The 24,952-nt window shown below is 36.3% G+C and overlaps 1 protein-coding gene across 1 annotated transcript in view; it reads left to right on the forward strand.

The window, feature by feature from the left end:
• LOC150096275 (centrosomal protein of 78 kDa-like) overlaps positions 1–24,952 on the forward strand; it is a 249,593-nt gene that overhangs the window by 183,711 nt on the left and 40,930 nt on the right. The window contains exon 11 of the mRNA XM_090409311.1: positions 18,800–18,920. Coding sequence (XP_090265437.1) covers positions 18,800–18,920 — 121 coding nt within the window. The remainder of the gene's footprint in view (positions 1–18,799; positions 18,921–24,952) is intronic.

Genomic DNA, 24,952 nt, shown 5'->3' on the forward strand with positions numbered 1-24,952 from the left:
AAGTAGAAAAAGCGATCAAAAGCTTGAAATGTGGAAAGGCAGCAGGAGTAGATGATATTCAACCAGAAATGCTGAAGTATGGTGGTGTAAAAGTCTTACAGTGGCTGCACTGCATAGTTCAGAAAGCCTGGACAGAGGGACGAATTCCTGATGATTGGAGTAGAGCTCTCATAGCACCCATATATAAAAAGGGAAATAAAACTGAATGTGCAAATTACAGAGGTATTTCCCTACTGAGTGTTCCTGGCAAGATCTATGCCAGTATACTTGAGAAACGGTTGAGAAGAATTGTGGAAGAAAAGCTTGGTGAAGAACAAGCTGGATTCAGGCCAAATAGAGGCTGTCAGGATCAGATCTTCACTTTACGACAAATAGTCGAGAAAGCATGGGAATATAACAAAGATCTGTATTTAAGTTTTGTCGATTTGGAAAAGGCATATGACAAGGTGCCAAGAGAGAAGCTATTCAATACGCTGCAGTTATATGGTGTCAATGGAGCATTATATCAAACAATACTTAGTCTTTATTTGAGTTGTAAGTCAGCAGTTAGAATTGAAGGAAGTACAGGAAGATGGTTTAATGTTAAATCTGGTGTGAGACAAGGATGTACATTATCCCCTCTGTTATTCATTATCTATATGGATCACATTATGAAGGAAAGTGGTATTAAACCTGATATCAAAATTGGAGATGTTAATGTCAGCTCTTTGCTTTATGCAGATGATGTTATACTTCTAAATAAATCTGCTACAAGTCTTCAAGATTCTCTGACTAAATTGAATAGCTGTTGTAATAGATATGGTATGAAGGTCAGTAATAAAAAGACAAAGACAATAAAAATAGGCAGAATCATTGAAAATGTCAACTGTGTTGTGAATGGAGAACCTGTGGAACAAGTAAAACATTTCAGCTACTTAGGCACAATTTTTACTGAAGATGGTAAATTAAATATAGAAATAGACAACAGAATCAGCAAAGCTGGTATGGTGGGAAGTCAATTGAATAAATTCATATGTAATAAGAGAGAAATTAGTCGGAACACTAAATTAGCTGTATACAAGACAGTGTTCAAACCAGTTGTAACTTATGGATCTGAGAGCTGGGTCAGAAGTAAAACAGTTGACCAAAGACTAGAGACCGCAGATATGAGAGTCCTAAGAAAGATTATAGGCATGAACAGATGACATCAATGGCAATATCATATTAAAAATGAGGATATTAGGAAAGAACTTGACATTGTCAGCATCCAGGAATGCATTAGCAGAGCTAATCTCAGGTGGTATGGTCACTTAAATAGAATGGGAGAGGAAAGATTAGCAAAACAAGTGTTCTCTGCCAGGTTGGCAGGAAAACGACCCAGAGGAAGACCAAGATATAGGTGGATTGATACGGTACAAAGTGCCTTAGACGATAGAAATATAAGATCTGATAATGTTGGAGTCTTGACAAGTAACAGACTGATTTGGAGGAAAATTGTAGATAGAAAGTTAGTAATGATGTAATTTTTTCATGTAGTACTGTCATATCCTGTTCACCCCCTTGAGGGTACATAGCAGGAATTTGATGATGATTATGATGATGATGATGATGATGACATTTTGCAACATTGAACTCACATCCCCATTTGCTTGCCGAATCACTCAATTTATTCAAGTCTTCTTGCAAGGCCACAACATCTTCACTACTCTTTATGGTTCGTCCCAACTTTGCATCATCTGCAAGCAACTGAATATCTCCATCGAAATCTTCACCAATATCATTAATATACGAGTTACAGGGTGTTCGGGATAAATTTGACAGTTTCGTAAGGAAAAAGAAAATCTTCTTTGTATCTATTAAATTTAATGAATTGACAAAAAAACATTACAGGCAGAGTTAATTACAATACTATCAACAAGATTTACTCAAAATAACCACCATTAGCATCGATCACAGCTTCAATTCTGCTTCGGAACCTCGAACAAGCTGATGCTACAGTCTCCCTGGGAAGGGCCGAAAAACTGTTTTAATTTTATCCATTAACTGGGCTTTTGTATTACTGGAAGTGCGATTGGTGTCTTTTTCAACTGTGCCCCATACAAAATAATCCATGGGGTTAAGGTCTGGGGAGTTTGGAGGCCAAACATTTGGACTGGTGAAGTCGTAGAAATTTTCAGACAACCATTTTTGACTTTTCCCAGAGGTGTGGCAAGGGGCCGAATCCTGCTGCCATACATACGGCCTACCATTGGCTACCCTTGTTATCCAGGGCTTGACTACAGTTAGCAACTCCACGAACAAAGCCCGAATTCCAATGCCAGGGTTCTTCAACACCTGTTCCTGCAGATTTGCGAGGAATTCTGCTGTACGAACGCAATCAGATCGTCTGCTAGGGATCTTTCTTCTTGCTACATCCTCGTAGTCACCATTGCAAGTCTCTAGTTCATGCCTGATTGTTTTTACTGTATTCAGGGAGCATTGGGCAGCAGTCGTAATATCCTTATTTTGATGGCGGGCACGAATCATCATGATACAAGTTATTCTCTTCCATGATTCAGGTGGGTTCCAGCTATCCATCCTTTCTGACATCTTGTATATGAATGAAGAAGGGTCCAAACTTTTAAATGAAGAGAAGTGTGTGTTAATACATGTAACTTACGGAAAAATATAATTAATTATAAATATGTCAAATTTATCCTGAACACCCTGTAAATAGTAATGGCCCTAAAACAGACCCCTGAGGCATTCCACTAGTGACTTTCCTTTTCCTGGATATCGCACCCCCATACACAACTTGTTGATACCTATCAGATAGCCAGTCTCCAATCCAATGCACTAATCTAATATCCAACCCATCTGCTCTAGTTTGACTGTCAACTTATCATGAGGTACTCTATCAAAAGCTTTTTCAAAATCCTAGTATATTACTGTGTATCCTTCTCCTCTGTCCAAGGAAGCAGTCACTTTATTGTAATAAGTAAGTAGATTACTAAAACATGACCTCCCTTTAGCAAATCCATGCTGTCCATCAAAGATTATACCATTGTTGTCAACCTAACTCTGGTTCCTAGTTTTCACAAGCTTCTCCAACAACTTAACCACCACACCTGACACAAAGATAGGCCTATAGTTTGATGCTTGAGTTCGATCACCTCCTTTATGAAGTTGCACAATCTTGCCCTCCTTCCACTCTTTAGGAACTTGACCAAGTGCAAGACTCGTATTAAAAAAATATGTCAAGGCAGGTGTCAACTTTCTGGCACATTCCTTCAGAATACGCGGTGATATATTATCAAGTCCCACAACCTTCTTTATATCTAGTTTACTCAACTCCTCCAACACCTCTTGCTCACTTACAGTCAGTCTCTCCTCACCATCATCAACTGCTCCCAATCTCTCCATGAAGTCACATTCACAAGATTGAAAGATCTTTATGAACTGCTCATTAAGTATCTCCACCACACATTCTGCAACAGCTGTCGTTATACCATTTCCTCCAATCAATGTCATCCTTCCATAATTATTCTTTCTTTTGCTGGCTACATATCGAAATAACTCCCTAGGATTCTTTTTGGCTTCGTTAGCTAACTGCTGTTCATACCTCTCTTTAGCTACTCTCACCAACCAAGTCACCCTCCTTGCCTGGTCTTTGTAGACCTCATGAAATTGGTTACTTCCACTTCTCTTATGCTGCCTCGACAATGCCCTTTTTCTCTGTATCGCATGCTTAATCTCTTTATTCATCCATCTCACACCTACCTTATTTAACCTTCTCACCCGTAGAATACATTCAGACATTGCATCTACTAGATAGTTTTTGAAAATCCCCCAAGCTGCATTGATCTCTTTTCCAGCTAACTCCTCATTCCATGCTACACCTGCAAGCTGTCTCCTGAGCTCTTCATAATCACCCCCCCTTGTAGTTCCACATATACCCTTTTTTCACAGGGGTTCTTGCACTGCTGGCAACCACCCAGGTAATCACCTCATGGTCACTTTCACCAATTGGTGGATGATTTGACACCTCATTTATAATTACATCCTCTGATGAGATGACCAAATCCAAGACCTGTAATCCTCATGTGCTCTCTGTTACATACTGTCTGAGGTAGTTATCCCTCAAAAACTCAAGAAACTCGTTTTCTTTACTTCCAGTTGCTATCTCTTCATTCCAGTCTATATTGCCATAATTAAAATCACCCATAATGATCACCCTTTTCTTATTTGCTTGGCGTATTTGACTATACATTTCACTATCACCACCATCCACATTACCAGGTCTATAACAACATCCCACTAAGTATTTGATTCTATTCACCTCTATCTCACACCACACTGCCTCAAAACCACTGGTCCTATTTGCCTCTTGCATCTCTACCTTGTATGGACATAACTCTTTCTCTATCATCAATAGCACTCCCTCTCCCTTTTTACCCCTTCTATCCCCATGAAACACATCATACCTTTCCATCTCTATTCCTGTCAGGATGTCGTCCTCATCTAACCATGTCTCACTTATTCTGACAATCTTTGGGTGCACAGATATAGCCAATAAGATACAGATGGAAACATCCAACATACTAAATTCTAATAAACTGCTAAGTTGCGATATAACCAAAGCAAAAAAATTAGATATCATATATAGATAGTTACATAGATAGACTGGATTGAGAGCAATTTACTCTTAATTCCATAATCAACACAGTACTAAGCTATAACCTGTGTGATTGTTACTCTTCAATTATCCAACTGGCCTACATGAGATTATGCCTGCATAAACATGCCCAACAATACTATAACATCCAAGAATGCCTTCAAATCAATAATACATTTGCAAGTTAATTTATAACTGCCTCTTGTAATGTATATCTTTGTATTTCTCTTTTCATGTTATATATGCGATGAAGTTTTCTAAGAAAAACAAAACTAGTTGTGTGCTCAAATAATAAATAGTATTTTTTCTATTGTGATATCTCCCAGCTTCTAGTCATTCTTCTTCTTCTTCTGCAGCTTCTCCCACTTAAGTGGGATCACTGTTGATAATGAGTCTACTCCACACCTTCCTGTCTTGGGCTGTCACCACATCCAAGTTCTTCATCCTCAAGTCCTCTTCTACCAGCTCCCTCCATCTCTTCTTTGGCCGCCCACGCTTCTGCCTTCCTTGCACATCCATCTGCATGACCCTTCCACATATTCGTCCTCTCTCCTCATCACATGACCAAACCATCTCACCCTTGCCTCCTGTATTTTCGCTCCTAAGTTCGTAACTTTCACTGTTCCCCTGACATAGTCATTTCTCAGACGATCCTTTCTGGTCACACCGCACATCCACCTAAGCATTCTCATCTCTGCTACTTCCATCCTGCGGATGTTATTTTTCCTCAGGGCCACAGTTTCTATAGCATATGTCATAGCTGGCCTCACTACTGTCCTATAGATTTTGCCTTTCAGATTGATTGGCACCCTCTTATCGCATAACACTCCAGCCATCTCAGCTTCTAGTCATTAAATTTATTTAATCATGTCATATAGCTGAGCAAGTCTGTTGCATCAAATATATATATTTATTTATTTATATTGATTCCATACATGAGAGGTAAATACATCAATGCCATCCCATGTCTGGAGTGTAGGTGTGCGATCAGAAGTATATTGAAATTTTTTTTGAAGAGTTGCAGGTAGGCTGTTCCAGAGGATGGTAAATGAAATAAAAGAAGAAAAAGAAAAGCAGGTTTGGTGTGTTTGCAATTGCACAGTAAAGGAATGCTGGACAGGTGCAACATAAAGTGGAGGAATGATGGTTGCCAGTGAAACAAATGGCCATTGAATAACTAGTATAGGCAGATCTGAAACATTGCATTGGTGAGATAGACGTTGACATGAATCTGTAAGAGAGGGATTGTCTGTGAACTGAATGCTCCACCCCAATGTGAGCAGTATTCTAAGCATGGGCAGATTTGAGATTTATATATTGTTAAGAGTTGGTTGGGTATAAAATAGCATCTTGAACAAAAGAGAATGTTTAGTTTTTTTGATGTTGAGGAAGCTATTGTTGAGATGTGTCTGTTTAATATCAGTAAGTGCAAAGTGTTTGGAGTGCAGAAATATAAGGCTGTGTACTATATTGATAGTGCTGTACTGCAGGAAGTGGATGAGATTCAAGATTTGGGGGTGATGGTTGATAGTAAACTGAAGTTTAGAGTACCTATTGCAAGTGTTGCAAAGACTGCACGTCATATGCCACTGTGACAAGACATACTCTAACATGTAGGGATAAGGAGGTGGTTGTGCCTTTTTTTTTTTTTTTTTTTAAGCACTGATCACACCACATTTGAACTATTGAATATGATGTGGAAACATTTGAGAGGGTCCAGAGAAGAGTGACTAAGGCAATATCAGGACTCTGGAATGCTGGCTATGGAGTGAGGTTGAAGAAATGTGGATAGGAGGAAAAGAGGTGATATGATAAAGACGTTTAAATTAATGAGGGGGATTCTACTGGATTAATCCAGAGGGGGTTATAAAAAGAGTAGAAGGCAAGAGGAAAGAACCAGAGACCATCCTTGGAAGTTATGTAAAAGTGTGGTAAATGGGGGTGTGAGGAGTAAGTTTTTTACATGGAGAATTGCCAGTGAATGGAATGTATTTCCAGAATATGTTGTTAATTCAGGGAGTGTTAAGGATTTTAAAATTTGGTATGATAGATATTGTACATCAAAGAAGTTGCACTTTGGTCATATTATGTGAGCTGATAAATCATTGGAAAAGGCAGTTATGTTGAAGAAGATTGAGGGAATGAGAAGAGGAAGACCACAAAAGAATTGGCTGGACAACATAAAGAACTTATCAACTTGAACTTACAATTACTTAAAGAAAGGACAAGAGGCCAAGTGGGATGAAGAGTCTTTGTTCACAGGCTCACCAAGAGTCGAAAACGACTGGATGGCACATAACAACAATGATAGATGTGTTGTCATTTGAACCAACAGTGAGTCTACAAACTCCATGGAGGGTGTAATAATAATAATAATAACAACCCACCCACTTTCTTATATACATAAAATCTCTCTCTCTCCCACACAAATCCCAAAACTTCTGCAATCCACACACCCTCAATCTATCTTCATAGGGAACATTCCACACACCACTCACCATCTTGGTCACTTGCCTCTGAATCTTCTCCGCTGCTTCCTCATTCCCAAGAAACCCAGGAGACCAGACTTCAGCACAGTAATCCAGATATGGACCTTATCAAGGACTTATAAATAAAGAAGAATAACAACTTTCTTATCTCTGTTTGTTAATGTGTTCTTCAATAGCCAAGTAATCTTATGGGCAACCTTAGTAATATGTCTTCCATGACCCCCAAATCCCTAGCTTCATCTATTTCCTGGAGTACAATTCCATCAATGTGGTACACAGCTTGTAATGTATTTATCCCAAAATGCATAACTTTACATTCTCCACATTAAACTGATACCCATTATCTTTTAGTCATATACTGATAAGCCTATTTAAATTCACCCTGCAAGCTCTCCACATAGCCTTGATTAACTATTACTCTACCTAATTTCACATCATCAACAAACAACTGAATATTTCCTTTTAAGTTATTTCCTATAACATTTATGCACAAATGAAACAGCAATGGTCCCATCACTGAACCCTGCAGCACACCACTAGTCATCTGTTTTCACCTCAATTCTGCCCCTCCATATACCACTTTTTGATATCTGTCCAGTCACCACTCTCTTATCCACTTAACCACTTCGTTTCCATCCCCATTTGTGATAATTTGCATAGGTGAGTTCCATGTGGTATATTCTGTCAAATTCCTATGCAAAATCCAGCAGAATCATTGTATAATCATTTCCTTTATCCAGCTCTATTACTCTATTATAAAAAGATAGTAAATTACTAAGGCATGACCGACCTTTGCAAAGCCATGTTAACCTTCATACAGTATCATATTTTTATCTGGCCATTCTTGAATTCTATTTTTGATCAATGTTTCTACCAAAAAGAGTAGGTGGGATATGGTAGACTCAAGATGGTAGTGGACATTATTAAGGTTGGAGTTGAGGTCACGAATGTTAGTCAGGTGGATATGCAAGGTACTGTGGGACATATATTTTACTGCAGGGATCTTACACATTTCCTATGCAGTGCCTGCATACTGGTCTCCATGGTGGCTACTAGTGGCTTCACTTGATTTTTGCACTTTAATTTGTTTGTAGCCTATGATCCAATCGTTTTCTCCATTTTGGCATTTTTCTTCGAGTTGTTTTTGAAGATGATGTCTTTGTTCTCTCTGGGCAGATGTTAGGTCAGGTTGAGTACATATGTATGATTGGGAGAAGTGTCCTTGAACTTGTTGTTAATTGTTGTTATTAATTTAGATATGCTTGTCGTTGTGTCACAAGGCATGAAAAATTTGTTCAGTCCTTTCTTTTATTTATTGGTCCAAAATGATGGCACCCAACAGATATTTCTAGTATCAAGGTTGCATTCTTCTGCTAATTTGTTGACGTCTTCTTTTAGTGATTTACCATTTTCCGTTGGAAAGTTCAAAATAATGGCATTGAATTTTTTTTTTTTTGTTGGTTGACCTCAATCAAGTAGTGTACTACTGATGCGGTTAGGTTGCACTTGCATTGTGGTGCTGATCGTCATTTAGTTCTAAAGGCACATGGTTCTGTGAAAGGGAATATCAGTTCATTGTTTGTGCTTTACCTCATGAATTTGTCTGTACACCAATGATTCAGGCCAAAAAATCTGTATTAATAAATTATTATTTTTAATTCTTGCCTGTGTTTCTAATAATATTTTGCTATATCTGTATGCCATAAAACTCACAAAAACACAGTTTTAACTTGGCACCTTTAATATTGTATAAATAGAAGTTGAAGTTTTTTTATATGTTCAGCTGGAGTTTATGTTAAAATAACTCTCTCCAAATTTTAGACAAATTAATACAGCCATACTTGTTGATGCTCAATGACTGTGTCACTGCTGTTTCTAACTCAAAAATAGTCTTTCTGACTTATACATGGGGACGGGGGAGATGGCTGAAAAGTTCTGATAAACACCTCAATTCCTTCACAGTGATCATCACACCTTTTTAGCACACCCTCATAATGGCATCTAATGTATCACATTATTTTTCTTCTGTCTAATTCTCTGTTCATGGGGGGGGTTAAGTAGATATCCAAAGTATGCACTGCCAGTGCAGACTTACCGTAATGATGGTATTATTTCTTGTTCTCAATAGCAGATGTTAACAGCTCTTCCTGTCTCTGTCCATAGTGGAGCATCTGAAGCGCACTGTCCACAGGGCACTTCAGACATTTCAGAATTTGAAAGCAGATGGAATCTATCCTATGGTGAACAGATTAAGGTTTCTAGTTTAAAGTGTGGATTGAACATGGTGTGAAAGTTATATTTTTTAGTATTTGAATTGTTTTTTCAGATGTATAACTTTCTTGTATAGTGAGACCTGTGGAGTTTCCATAATTATACAATCACACGTGTGCCACAGAAGAAAATTATATTTATTTTACAAATACTTCTTTGTCTTATGTATTGTAAGACATCATTAGTGTGAGTGAAGAACAACAGTAAGGAATTTGAGCAATAGTGAGAGCCAAATTTGAATCCCTCTATACATGTAGTTGCATATTTGTTAAGTTAAAAACTATTGGTCTGAAAATGATAAATAATTAAGTTAAACAGTATCATAAATAATTTAACACAATTAAGTATAACAATTTCTCAAACTTTTGGGATTCTATGGCAGTCATCATTATTAAGGTTTGGTTGATGAAGTAAGACTTCAGTACTTTCTCTGAATAGCCACTCATATCTGTACAATAGTTTGGTGTTTTCCCACTGGATCATAGGATCCAGTGGGAAAACACCAAACTTTGCATTTTTAATTCCATGCTGTACCAAGCCAATTTCTGTGGTTTGATGAGCTGGATGTGGTCTTGATGTTCAGATATACTTTTATTGACTGATCTTCCTACTTGCCCATAGTATGACAGATTGCATGAACACTGTACTTAGTATACTCCAGGTAGCATTGCTGTTGAGAGTGTCTTTTGGAGAGGCTAACAGATTGTGAATTTGGTTAATGGGTTTGAGGGTGGTGATAAGTTGGTATTTTTTTTCATAATCTTTGCTACTTGTTCAGAGATGCTTTTGATGTAAGGCAGTGTTTCTCAATGTGGGGCAATTAGAAAATGTACATGTATATATTTATACATATTTATATTATACTTTTTCAGAACTTGGCTGACTATTATGCTAGAGGGGGGGCATCAAAATCTTTGAGACGTTGAGGTGGAGCATGATCCAAAAAAGGTTGAGAAACACTGATGTAAGGTATGGAATTCCTGTGGAGTTCCTTCTTCCTCTTGGAAGTTTTGCTTTGGAGTGGTGTTAACTATTTTTGGTGTTGTTCTACAATTAATAGAGCTGTTTGTTAGATGGTTTCCAATTACTGTTTGAGCAATCACTTGAAAGAACAAATCTTGAGTGCTTTGGTTACTAAGGATTTTATGATGCTGTATTTCTGTTATGTGTTGTGTGCTGATGAATTGGGAATATAGCATCCTGTAAAGATCCGTTTTCTGTTGCATTCCTTTCAGATTATGTTGGATATGAATGTCCAAAGAGAAAATTCCTCTTCATTTTTCTTTTTCTAATGTGAATTGTAATTCAGGGATGTAAATTTGTTAATTTTTTGTGAAAATGAATGGAGTTCTAGGTCTCTGTGTGATTCTATACTGCATGTATGTAATCTATGTAACGTAGCCAAATAGATGGTTTGGGGTCAAGAGCAGAGATTCTTTCTTACAGATGTTTTAGATAAAGCTTTGCTAGGTTAGGTGATAGTAGTGAGCCCCATCACAGTTCCTTCCACTAGTTGGTATAGTTGTTCTTTCCATGTGAAGTATCCAGATGTGATTGTGAATTTGAATAGGTCTGCTATGTCTGCTAGAATTTTTTGGGCTAGAATGTGTATTGTTTCAGCATGAAACTTATCTGAAGATGTCAATTTACTATCTTGTGTTCTTGTGCAAAATTCTATGGAATTTTGCACAAGGTTAATGGTTTTACAAATTTTTTATTGTAAAAGCTCTAAGTGGCCAATGAGAGGACAGAGAATGATTGACAGAAATCTTAAGACTTTGTAGGTGGGGCTGCCTATGGAATCCACAATAGGCTTAAGTGGACAATTGCTTTTGTGTAATTTTGGTGCTTCATATATTCTGGGGAGAATTTTGCATGGTAGGTTCTGAGTTTTTTTAATAGTTTCTTGGTCTGTTGATGTCATTTTGTCCAGTAGCTTATTAAGTTAGCTTTCTGTAATATCTTAATTAATCTGAGAGTATGTATTCCAATATCATAGGAGGCATTTCATTTTACGTTCATCGAATCTAGAGTCTAGGACTACTGTGGTGCTCCCTTTGTCATGTTTTGTGATAACAATATTGCATTTGCATTTTAAAGACTTGTGAGATTTCAACTCAGACGGTGGTATATTCGTTTCAGTGCTTCTGCATCATAAATGAGTTTGCCGACCTCAATACATTCGAGATAGGGAATTCATTTGGGTGAAATAGCAAACTTATGGCCTAGTGCTAGGACATTAAATTTGTTAGTGAGCATCCAGATAGATTTAACTACCTACTTATCTGTGGGTAATTTGGATGTGTTTTTCTGCAGTCAATTTAGTAGGGTTGTATATTTCTTATTAATATCTACTGTACTTTTTTCCAAGGGCTCTTGTGCCTGTATTTTTTGAGATATTAATAACCATATTTAATAAATTAGGACTTATAGTTGTTGACAAATCTACATCGTCCATTTCTGATGTTTTTATAATATTTAAAGCAAATTCCTTTTTGAAACTCAAAATGTATACTAAAGCCAGCCATTCCTTAACCTTTTTGGTTAAGGAATGGCTGGCTTTAGTATACATTTTGTTAGCACCTGGTGATTTAATAACTTATTTTATCTTAGCAAAGGTTGATATTAATTTCATATGTCTGCATTTTTTTTTGTTTTTTAAATTAGATTCTTGCTCACTCAAGCTTACTCTGTTTCAGTTGTAGCTTTCATAGTAGATTGCTCTTCTATGCTGTAGTCTCTCTATGCAGGATAATAAAATTAGTTTAATCCTTTATCCAAGTGTGAGCAAACAAAGTTTGCGCCTGAAAGTATCTTCAGGACTGGGGTAAGGTGGTACAACACCAGGGCAACTCGTTGCAAAGGTGGAGAAAGATACCAACACTCCTATCTCAGTATCTCCTATGATGCAAAACACATCTCCTTGCAGATATGTCTAATGTTATGCATTAAGGGAAGGGCCACTACCCAGACTAGTTTCGACCTTTATCGAGGTCTCTTCAGTGGGAGCCAGGCCCAAGTGAAGATACCAGGCAGAAGCATTAGCAGGTCATCTCTACCTATAGGAATTGCCAAATGGTGTGCCACCCTTTTTTTAATAAATTACTCTGGATTTAGAGAAAGATGTTGAAAGTTTATTTTTCACTTGGTTAGAGTATAATAAAATTAGTTTAATCCTTTATCCAAGTGTGAGCAAACAAAGTTTGCGCCTGAAAGTATCTTCAGGACCAGGGTAAGGTGGTACAACACCAGGGCAACTCGTTGCAAAGGTGGAGAAAGCTACCAACACTTCTATCTCAGTATCTCCTATATTGCAAAACACATCTCCTTGTGGATATGTCTAATGTTATGCATTAAGGGAAGGGCCACCATTTGGCAATTCCTATAGGTAGAGATGACCTGCTAATGCTTCTGCCTGGTATCTTCACTTGGGCCTGGCTCCCACTGAAGAGACCTCAATAAAGATCGAAACTAGGTCTGGGTAGTGGCCCTTCCCTTAATGCATAACATTATACATATCTGCAAGGAGATGTATTTTGCATTATGGGAGATACTGAGATAGGAGTGTTGGTAGCTTTCTCCACCTTTGCAACGAGTTGCCCTGGTGTTGTACCACCTTACCCCAGTCCTGAAGATACTTTCAGGCACAAACTTTGTTTGCTCACACTTGGATAAAGGATTAAACTAATTTTATTATACTCTAACCAAGTGAAAAATAAACTTTCAAAATCTCTATGCAGGAATAAGACTCTTGTATAGTGAGACCTGTGGAGTTTCCATAATTATACCATCGCACATGTGCTACAGTAGAAAATTATATTTATTTTACAAATATTTCATCTTAGATATCCTAAGACATCAGTGGGAACAAAGAACAACAGTAAGGAATTTGAACAATAGAACAGTAGAGCACATGCACCAAATTTGAATCCCTTTATACATGTAGATACATGTTTGTTAAGTTAAAATAATGGGCTGAAAATAATAAGTTAGCTTATAATACAGTCTATTTAACACAGTTGAGTATAACATACAAAGCCAGAACGGCATTCATTTTTACAAAAAATTAACAATCTACATTTCCAAATGTAGATTGTTATCTCAAATGTAGATCTCAAAACAGATCACAATTAAAGATGAAAAAGGCAAAGTACTGATGAATAAAGATAAAATTGTACAGTAGTGGACAAGATACTATAGTGAGCTATATGAAGAAAAACTAGATTTAGATGGAGTTGGGAAACTGATTGAAGACTTGAAGCAGATATCATCGCCAGGTAATGAGTATGACATGGACATTTTAAGAGTAGAGCTAGAAAAAGCAATAGGATGGCTAAAACATAAGTCCTGGTGTTGTGTCCCAATTTACGATTTCTACTCCAATCTTACAAATTCCTTTTATCTATATTCTTCTAACTTCTATGCCCGAGATTTTACCAAAACTTATACCAATATCTAAGTTATTGCTCCCCGTAGTACCCCTAATATTTGTATTTATACTGCGCCTTTTGGGATAATTAGTTTAGGATATTACATACATAAACAAGGAGAAAGAACTCAAATATATCTTTAAGTGTAACTATTGCAGTCGTGACACTTAACTCGAATCTCAACTTAAATTTTCCGCGTGACTAAGTACAATATTTTCAAGTGGTTATCAACTGCACCATTTATGTTGTCATAAATAGGGAGAAAGTCATTCTCGAATATATCTCTTAGTATTTAAATATTATTGCAGTCGTGACTCTTAATCTCTTTCCTCAACATTAAATTTTCCCGCGTGATTAGGTACGATGATTTTAAGCAGTGCATTGGATTAGCAACATCAGACAACTCTTTTATCATTGAACAAAAGGTTTATTAAGTTTCTAAACATGGTACAATTCAAGTACTGAACTAAAATACTTATAGACTAACATTAATTATTACAAGCAATATGGCTATTTGTGATTATGCCTCCATACACATTAATTCATAAATTCACCTGATGTGAACAAATTAGATCAATTCACACTATCTGATTATTCATACTGAAGTAGATTAACAAATCATTCACTACTAACACATACTTGTGACATTTCAATTATTTTATACATTACATTAGGCATTCAATTCTTAGGATACGTAATTACTTAATTCACACTATTCCGTTATGCCGTTATTTGCACTAACACACAAATATGTCATTTAAATATCTTGTGCAATATAACAGACATGCAAAAATACCTTAGGACTCTTAATCATTCACAAATCTTTAACACTAGTCAATCTACACATAACACATTCTATCATATACTAAAGTCCTAGTATAACTTCAACAGTTCTATATTGGAATCACGATACTTTTCACAGACAAATTTCTAGCTAACATAGGTTATGATTTACAGTACCTTTCTTGAGCTTTTCGTATGGGCCTTTATTCTTTTCCAAACGAACCTCTGGTATAACTTCTCGTAACTCTGGAATACTTTAACACACATATGTTTGCTCTACTATTAGCAACGAGGACATCGATCTCTTTACAGCTTTCTGCTTTGCGTAGTTATCACTAACGTTGAAACGAAGAAGATCCCTCCTCTTCTAGGACTCTATGGCAATTTTTTCTTTGCTTCCTACTCGGGAAAACGGGAATCGAAATCCCGCTCACTTTCGTTTCCGTGTTGTGACGAGGAGATATCACCCCTGTCGCCACTCAGGAAAACCCCGTGAACTCCACCGGAACCAAAACCAAACTCCAAGGCCAAAAGCGACTATCCAAAAAAGGTCCTCCTCCGTGGGTTACCAACCCTTTTATAGCTGCTACCCTAACGGCACCTTTTCTTACTTCCTTTCTCCTCCTTCTACTTGTTTTTTAATCATCGACCAATTAGGGTGGCGTTTTCTCGCCAAATGTCATTTGATCGGCAAGCCCGTTCTCAATGTTTCAATCCGGGGATCGGCCCTAAGCGATAGCTTTGCTTTTCTTGTGCTAGCCTGACTTAATCCCCTTTCAAACTTTTTCTATGAATTCTACTTAATAACTTAATCTCTCACATAACGTATTTTATGACTCACCCATTTCTACTTATTTACTTAACTCTCTCATTTTTAATCGTATTACAATATTAATCTATACTTTCCTTTGTTAGCTACTTATTTAGTTAGAATTCCTTATTTTAAGTCGTATTACAATATTAATACATTCCTTCCTTTATCAGCTACTTTAACAACAACCCTTACGTTTTACACATATTACTGGATGCAAGAAATTTTCCATTAAATAATTCATTTTTTTATACAGGGGTTTTAATTTATGATATTTATTCTTCATGTTACACCATGATAGCTGAGAATACTATATTCCTAAGATATCAGGTGTAACACTGGTAATGATAACATAACTGGAGAAATGATTAAATATGGTGGCAAAAGTATGGTTACAGAAATGCAACAACTATGTAATATGGTTTGGAAGGAAGGGAAAATGCCAGAGGTGTGTGAAATTGATATTAGTGACATTATACATGAAAGGAAATTAGCTAGAATGTAAAAATAATAGAACAATTGCTTTGACAAGTCATAAGTTACCTTGGTAAGGTGATGATGATATTGACAGAAAGATTGAGAACACAATTGGAAGCATACCAAGCAGGGTCTGGAAGACCATGCTTTGGATACCCCAGCACACAGGATCAACTGGAAAAAAACAAAAGTACTGCACAAGAGCTTCTACAAGTCAGAGAGGTTGTTCCTGGAATCAACCGAAGCCTTAAAACATACTCCAAACCTTAACAAGTATGGCTGTATAAATCTACCAAACATTTGGGAGACAGTCATCCTAAGACCAAATTAATATTTATTTATTTTAATTCTATTTATTTCAAAACTTTGGATTACTATATTTTTTTCAAAACTTTGGACTACTTTGTGTGTGTGTGTGTGTAATAATAACTTTGGTATTTACTATAACCTTGGTATTTAGGGTCTAGCTACTCACCGAGGAGACCTCAAAAATGGTTGAAACCGGTCTGGGTAGTGACCCCACCCATAATGCATTGCAGTATACATCTTCTAGTGAGATGTGCTTTATATTATGGGAAAATACTAAGAATAGTGATCAGAGCTTTACCCACCTTTACAGTGAGTTGCCCTGGTGTTATACCATCTTTAGACTTGAACTTTGTTTCAGGCACAAATTTAATTGTTTGCATACTTGGTATTAGGAGTTAAAATAACCAAGTTTATAAAATAACTTGGTTATCCTAATATATATATATATATATATATATAACTTAGATGGCATTGTATTAGGACTTTAGTCTTGTGTTGCACGCTGCAGTTACTTGTACTAGCCCCACTGTTACACCGAATTGTAGTTGTCTCACATTTGTAACAAACTTTGTTTGTGTGCTCTGAAGATGCTGGATATAATACCAGCGAAATATTAGCTTTTAATAGTTATTTTCTTATCAATCTGTGTTCGCATCAATACTGTTTAAATCCAATTCAACATGTGTGATGAACACATAAGCCTATCCACGCATTCATCATTATCATACCTGGACAACACACTGACTACCTTACCTATCACACTGTTATCTTTCACTCTCCTTAACAGTCTCATGATATCCCTCTTTACATTCTTCTTGTTACCAGTCAAATCATTTGTGCCAACATCTTTTGCTCTTGTACTCCTCTTATCCAATGCTTCAACCATCCTTCTCATTCTACCTCCTGGGAAACAGACCTTGTGCACCTTTTCATTCACCACACCTCTTATCATTGAATCCCCATACATTGCAGCTCTCAAATTTGTCAAATTTCTTTCAAATCTTTTGTTCCATTCTTACTCACATTCCCATGCAAATCTGTAATTCTCTTCATTCTTTATGTTTAATCTCTTGCCTCATCTTTACCAACTCCACTTTCATATTTTCAATTAGTGTTTCAGTGCCATTTATGCAACTTGCATTTTCACTACATGTCTGCTGTCCTGCCTCTCACCACTGTTACTTGCTGCTATCTACACATGCTGTCTTACCAATCAACATCACTAACTCATCCGCTTTCGTTCACTGTCTTACTATTAGCACTCAAGTACTCAGTCATACTGTGTGCTTTGCTTACTCCCATAGCTACATCCACGATCTTTTACCCACTACCACTTACATCAATGATATCTCATAATCCATAAGTATACTGCACTTCTTACACACCCAAAGTCTCTCATCTCTCCTATTTTTTCCTCTCCACATAAATATCTTCAATTTTTTCCCAAGCATACATACTGCATTCATGGCATCCCACCATATTCAAAAAATCCATGTCACTTGCATACATCTTTTGCACAATCTTGTGTTTCACCACAGTTTTACTCACGCTCAAAGCTGCACACAAGAAATAAAAAAAATGTAATAAATGCAGAATTAGTACAACACCGAACACTACCTGCCAATCACAACTATCATACAACAATATTTAAAAAACTAATTATTACTAATGCCACACACATGGTTTTAAATTTTAAACTTATCTTTTCACAGCAGTCTCGACAAAGACAGTTCTCTTTTCGCCACCTAGTGACCCCTTATGAGACTGAAGGACAAACAGTTTTTGAACAGAATTGATACAATAATTAAAACAGTATGAGATTTTGAACCAGAACCCAAATGTCAGTCTTCACAGTGGAAACAATCTCTCCTTATCCAAAAAAAAATGTTAGTATTAACAATTAAAGGTTATGACTGTGATAGCAGTATATTACAGGTAGTTCTTGCAAGACAGCTTGTACCAAAACTTTTGAAACAAAAGACTTGTTTGTAGCTACAGTAAAATGTCATAAAATTCCTCATTTTAAAGACAGTGCAGGGCCACCTATTCATAAAGAGTTGACACAGACATGAGCCCTTCAGACTTTGATATGTTCTCTAAACTGAAGAATTACTTTGTGGAAATTGCTGCACTACCATTAAAGAGGTTTCTTGCAGTGAATCAACTTATCGGATATCTAACAAACAGTTTACTGACAGGAATATGACTTGCCCAAAATGTTTGATAGTAGTCATAAGAGAGAATAGAGATTATATTGAAGCCCTCTAAATCTGTTATGTTAAATAAATGTTTTATTTAACAACAAGAATATAGTTAGTGTGTAAAACTTTTGAATGGATTCTTGTAAAATGACAAAAAGGAAATAATATCAGCAAAAATTTTAAAAAAATAATAAAAATAAAGGAAAGAAAAGAAATACCTTATACACAAAAGTGCTATAGAAATTTGTAAAGTTTGTGTTTTTGGTTAAAACAGTTTTATTCCAAGTTGAATTTTGTCTTTAAATTAGTATTTTCCCCCTGTCTATCTCCAAAATGATTTTGTGACTTCACATTAATTCTGCATGTGACATCAACTGCATCTTATATTTTTTCAGCCATCAAGTTCATTTTCTGCCAAAGGATAAAAAAATTAGAATATCTCAACAGACATCTGCAGATCAAGCTGCTTTATTAGAAGAAGTAGAAAAATGGATGAGAACATCAAGTGAATTGGAGGTAATTTGATTATTTTTGTTTTCACAGAGATAACAAAGCTCTTATTATAGAATTTTGGAACTTTAGATAGCTTGAAGCAAGTTAATAATAATTGTTTTTTCTCTCTCTCTCTCACACACACACACACACACACACAGCTTCCAAATTACTTGTAGTTCTTCTCATTCTGCTCTCTGTTTGCTACCATCTTTTCTTCTAGATCTTTGCATATATTAAATTCTTAAGTATAAAGAGCTAATAAGCTTCATTTCGGCAATGAAAACATTACTTAAATTAAGGGGATATTAAATCCCACATAGTTTTAAAACCGAATAAGAAACTCAAAGATTGGAATCAGAGAGTTTCTTGCCGAATATAGTAAACTATAAAGTATCGGCGACACTAGCGTTAGCCAATGCAAGTGATCCTAGTACGTAGTACAATACCGGACGACTCGTTGCAAAGGTGGGGGGAAGTTCAGATCGCTATTCTTAGGTATTTTCCATAATGTAAAAACACATTTCCTAGGAAATGTATGCTGTTATTACATTATGGAGGGAGGTCACTACCTCGAACGCTGCGAACGAGTTTGGAAAACTCGTTCGCAGAGTATATAAGTTCTTTTCGCTATACACTTTGGTATTAGGTCTAGCTACTCACTGATGAAGCCTCAAAAAAGGCTGAAACTGGTCTGGGTAGTGACCTCCCTCCATAATGTAATAACAGCATACATTTCCTAGGAAATGTGTTTTTACATTATGGAAAATACCTAAGAATAGCGATCTGAACTCCCCCCCCACCTTTGCAACGAGTCGTCCGGTATTGTACTACGTACTAGGATCACTTGCATTGGCTAACGCTAATGTTGCCGATACTTTATAGTTTACTATATTCGGCAAGAAACTCTCTGATTCCAATCTTTGAGTTTCTTATTCGGTTTTAAAACTATGTTGGATTTAATATCCCCTTAATTTAAGTAATGTTTTCATTGCCGAAATGAAGCTTATTAGCTCTTTATACTTAAGTAACTTAATGGTTGCACCTGTTTGGAAAACTCGTTCGCAGAGTATATAAGTTCTTTTCGCTATACACTTTGGTATTAGGTCTAGCTACTCACTGATGAAGCCTCAAAAAAGGCTGAAACCGGTCTGGGTAGTGACCTCCCTCCATAATGTAATAACAGCATACATTTCCTAGGAAATGTGTTTTTACATTATGGAAAATACCTAAGAATAGCGATCTGAACTTCCCCCCACCTTTGCAACGAGTCGTCTGGTATTGTACTACGTACTAGGATCACTTGCATTGGCTAACGCTAGTGTCGCCGATACTTTATAGTTTACTATATTCGGCAAGAAACTCTCTGATTCCAATCTTTGAGTTTCTTATTCGGTTTTAAAACTATGTGGGATTTAATATCCCCTTAATTTAAGTTAAATTCTTATTTATTAGGAGTTGCTTAGGTTGTGCAAATGATTTTGTTTTCTGATGGCTAATTAAAGTGTAACCAATGTATAGAATTAATCCACCATGACAAGTAATTTGTAAGGAGAGAGACAAAAATTTCATTTTGTGTCTCTCCTTACAAATTGTCATGTTTTTGTCAGGGAACCAGGATGAACAGCAAAAAATCAGCTACAGGAACAAAGTTTGGAACACATCCCAACTCAATATCAGCAGAGATCAAGATTGCTACTATCAACATAATCATCAATGGAAAAGAAATATAACTAGTAGAAGAATTCGATAAGTACCAGATAGACATAATAGGTGTGACTGAAACAAAGACGCCATAAACAAGTGAGATCTTTCTAGGCAACAATACAAAATGTTATATTTAGATAATAACAATCAAGGAGAAGGAGGAGTAACTATAGTATTCAACTAAAAAGATAATCTTGATTGGCAGGCAATATCAGTTAGAGTGATGTTAGCAAATATCAGAATGGGGAACGGGACAATGAGACTTATTTGTGTATGTGGTCCTACAGAAGGTTCTACTAAGAAAGAAATGAAGAATTTTTCAAGGCATTAGAGAAGACAGTCAACACAATAAAAAAGAAAAGTTGGTCTTTGTTGAGATCTAAATAGAGTAGGAAATGATTATCAAACATATAAGAATGTTTTGGGAAAATTTGGAGGAAAGAGAAAAGCTAATAATAATGATAAGTACCTGCTGGATTTCTATTCAGGATGTGGACTACTTATTATTAACACCACTTTCCAAATGAGCAAAAATTCACATGGAGAGAAGCAGCAAGTAATAACTGTGTTATTGTTGATAGTGATGTTTTCCCACTGGTTCAGGGCACAAGAGTATACAGAAGATTTGAAATTGAAAGTGATCATTTAGTTTTGAGCAGGATAAAATTGAATTTCATATCGAAAAGAAGAGGTGTAAGAAAGTTCTAAAATTAATCAAAGTTGAGCAGCTTTCAGAGATGAACGGTAAACTAAAATACACAAACATTATTCAAGAAAAAAATGAAAGAGTTTGAAAACAACAAACAAACTTTGGAGATTCGGTGACAAGCCCTGAAGGAAACATTGATTCAGCCAAAGGGACGTGTTGTGAGATTATCTGCAAGGATAGAAAAAAATCAGAACTCCATGCTGGATTCAGTAAGTTAATAGGGGCAGTCAAGGAAAAGAAGAAGATAACATATCAAAAGTTCCTGGCAAATAAGTCAGCTTGTGCTCTTAGAGAATATTGAGAAAAATGTAAGAAAACAAGCACTGTGTAAAATTAGCTAAACAAAATCCATGTTTAGAAGAAGACTGGTAAGAACACAGAAAACAAATATCAGGAAGGTGGCAAAACATTCTGGATGCTATTGAAAAAGATAAGAAATGGAGGAAAGAGTACAGTAAAAAGAATCAGAGATGATAAAGGTGACATGAAACTTAAAGATAAAGTTATTCTGGATGTATGGAGTAATTACTTTGAAAGATTGCTAAATGAAACAAGCTGTGACAGCATAGTGGTAGAAAACACCCAACAGTCAGGAATACATATCCATACTTGAAGTGAAAAAAGCCATCACAAACCTGATACGTGGAAAGGAGTAGATGGAATTTGACATCAAATATGGATGCATAAAAGTTTTACAATGCTGCGCCACATAATAATGAAGGCCTGGTCAGAGGGTTGAATTCTAGATGATTGGAGTAGTGCTGTCATAGCACCCATCTATAAAAAGGGAAATTAAACTGAATGTGAGAATTGCATAGGTATTTCTCTAATGACTGTTCCTGGGAAGATATATGCAAATATACTTGAGAAACAGTTAAGAAGAATTGTGGAAGGGAGGCTTGGTGAAGAATAAGCTGGATAGAGGCAAAATAGAGATTGTCAGAACTAGATTTTCACTTCAATACAAATCGTTGAGAAATCATGGGAATATAACAAGGATTTATATTTGACTTTTGTAGATCTGAAAAGACATATGACAAGGTGCCAAGAGGAAAGCTGTTCAGCACTACAGTTGTATGGTGTAAATGGAATATTATATCAATCAATACATAGTGGAGTTGTAAGTTAGCAATTAGAATTGAAGGATGTACAGAAAGATAGTGTGATGTTAAATCATGTGTGAGACATTATTTCTACCGTTATTCATCATCTATATGGATTACATTATGAAGGTGATATTAAACCTGCTATTAAAAATATTGTAATCTCCCATTTTAATTCAGGTTTAATACCACTTATGGAACCTATAGAACAAGTAAAAATTTAGTTTCAGCTATTTCAGGCACAATTTTTAGTGAAAATTGCAAATTAAATATGGAAATTGACAACAGAATTGGAAAAGCTGTATGGTAGGACGTCAGCTGAATATATTTATCTTGAATTAGAGAGAAATAAGTTAAAACACTAAACTAGCTGTATAATCAATTTTAACCTATCAATCTGATAGCTAGGTTAGAAATAAGATCAAAGACTGGAGACCACATATATGAGCTCTGAGAAAGATTAAGGGAGCGTGTAAAAATTCGATGCAACAAGAATTTCTTGCATAACAAGTACATCAAGTTTTTACAGATAGGCAAAACCCAGAATACCTGTAAATAATATTTTTCTTTAGTATTCAGTTTTGTATGTAGCATGTGTACAGCCCAACGGGTATTAGCTATCTCTTTGAAAAACAAAAGAAAATTGTCAAGGCTAAAGGAAACGCCCTACAGTCAGAAAGCCCTTTTGTAATTTTGTTTACAAGTTCGACCCTAAGTAACCTCAAGGTCAATGCAGAAAGGGGGGTTGGCAATATTCAAACGAATGTTCTGTTAGCCGACTTAATCAGATTAGAACACGAAGACGGAGAAGAAAGGGCTTGTTGAAAGTTCCAGAACCAGGAATCATATGATAACGTAAGGGGTTCGTGTAAGTGTATGTAAGGAGTGCATGGGGTTTAGAAAACTGAACCCAGAGTTTCGGAACTCATGGAATATAAGACGGGACTTCTATGGATACGGGGATTATTAGGGGGATTACACATAGAGTAGAACCGAGCATATGATGAGACAATGTGATAGAAAAGCTTAGAGTGAAGCCGTGATGTGTCAAGGAGGAAGCCGGTGGTTAGAAGGAGAAAAATGCTGCAAGCCATCATTAGCCCAGAAGCATAGATGACCAAGGGACGAACAGCCGAGGAGCAGCCAAACTTGTCCGTGAGCTGTTCCACTTATCTGAGTCTGTGAAGGCCCTGACAATTCGCGACCCTTCGCCAGTGTGTTAACACGCCGATGAATCGTCACCCACATCCTGCAAGCCAACCTGATGAATTGCCGGTAACCCAAGGACCTGAAAGAAGAAAGATCTAAAACCCGAGACGAAGAAAAGGAAACATAGGAAGTCGCAACCAGCTGAATTGGAGAATGCAACCTAACTGAAGATAGCCTGTGTGAGTTAAAATATTGTTTTATTTAGACTGTGTGACATTATAAGGATAGGTTAATAAACTGAAAAATTCATGTAAGAGGGACATTAATAGCCTGAGTATCTTTTAGAGACTTGTTCTGTCTGGAATTTGATGATTGCATCTAAGAATAAGTATAGCTAATTCCTAGGAAATATTTTGGGTTATGATTTAATCTAATACCTGTATATAATCATGTATGGTTTTTCTTAACTAACTTTACAAATTGTTATATTGATCGTAACATGTCCTTAACACTGATTATTCAAGTATTGAGAAGTCTGTTGATGTTATTTCCTTAAGCTAGACAGATAACATGATGTGTGCCTTGTATTAATTGAAGTAGAGATATATGCATGTTTGTTTTAGAGTTTTTTTGAGAATTACAGAGGATCATCCCCTGTCTTCTAGTGTAAAAAATATGCCTATTTGTTGACTATTAAATCCTATGTTGCATTTAAGCAGAGTTTTTGCCTGATCATATTTTTAATTGCAATGCATTGATTCTAAATAAAATCGAACCTAAGTGGGAAGCGTTGGTATAAATAGTAAGTGAGTAAAGGGTCAAGACTGCAAAGCAAATTGATAACTTGGGGACGATAAAGTAATTTTGTTGTGAAAGATTTAGTAACCTACTGGAAGTGCTATATTTCATGCATCATATCGAGGCATGGATGGCACAGTTGAAAAATCTAAATAAATATTTCCATTGCTCTCAGGTGAAAGGAATATAGATTTCGGAAGGTAGGAATACATGCAAAATAGAGCAGAAAAATAATTAAATGACAGGTATAATTAGAGATATATAGTAAATTATATACAAGATACTAATAATAAAGAATAATATGACATCATTCAGGAATGTGTCAGCTCTGCTAACACATTCCTGAATGCTAACAAAAATTAATACAGGATTAATACAGTAAAAAGTGTCTTAGAAGACAGAAATTTAAGACAAAATTTCATGCCGGCTGGGGCGTCGCTCGGTTACACAAGGCCCCCTGTTGTTTTCGTCAGGGAACCAGGGCAAACAGCGAAAAGTCAGCAACTGGAACAAATCTGGAAGCACACCCCAACTCAACATCACCAGAGTTAAAGATCGGTACTATCAACATAAGAAGCCTGAATAGCAAA

The sequence above is a fragment of the Typopeltis vanoorti genome, chromosome 19, assembly GCF_054136105.1.
Source record: "Typopeltis vanoorti isolate ZY-2024b chromosome 19, IOZ_Tvanoo_1.0, whole genome shotgun sequence".
NCBI lineage: Eukaryota > Metazoa > Arthropoda > Arachnida > Uropygi > Thelyphonidae > Typopeltis > Typopeltis vanoorti.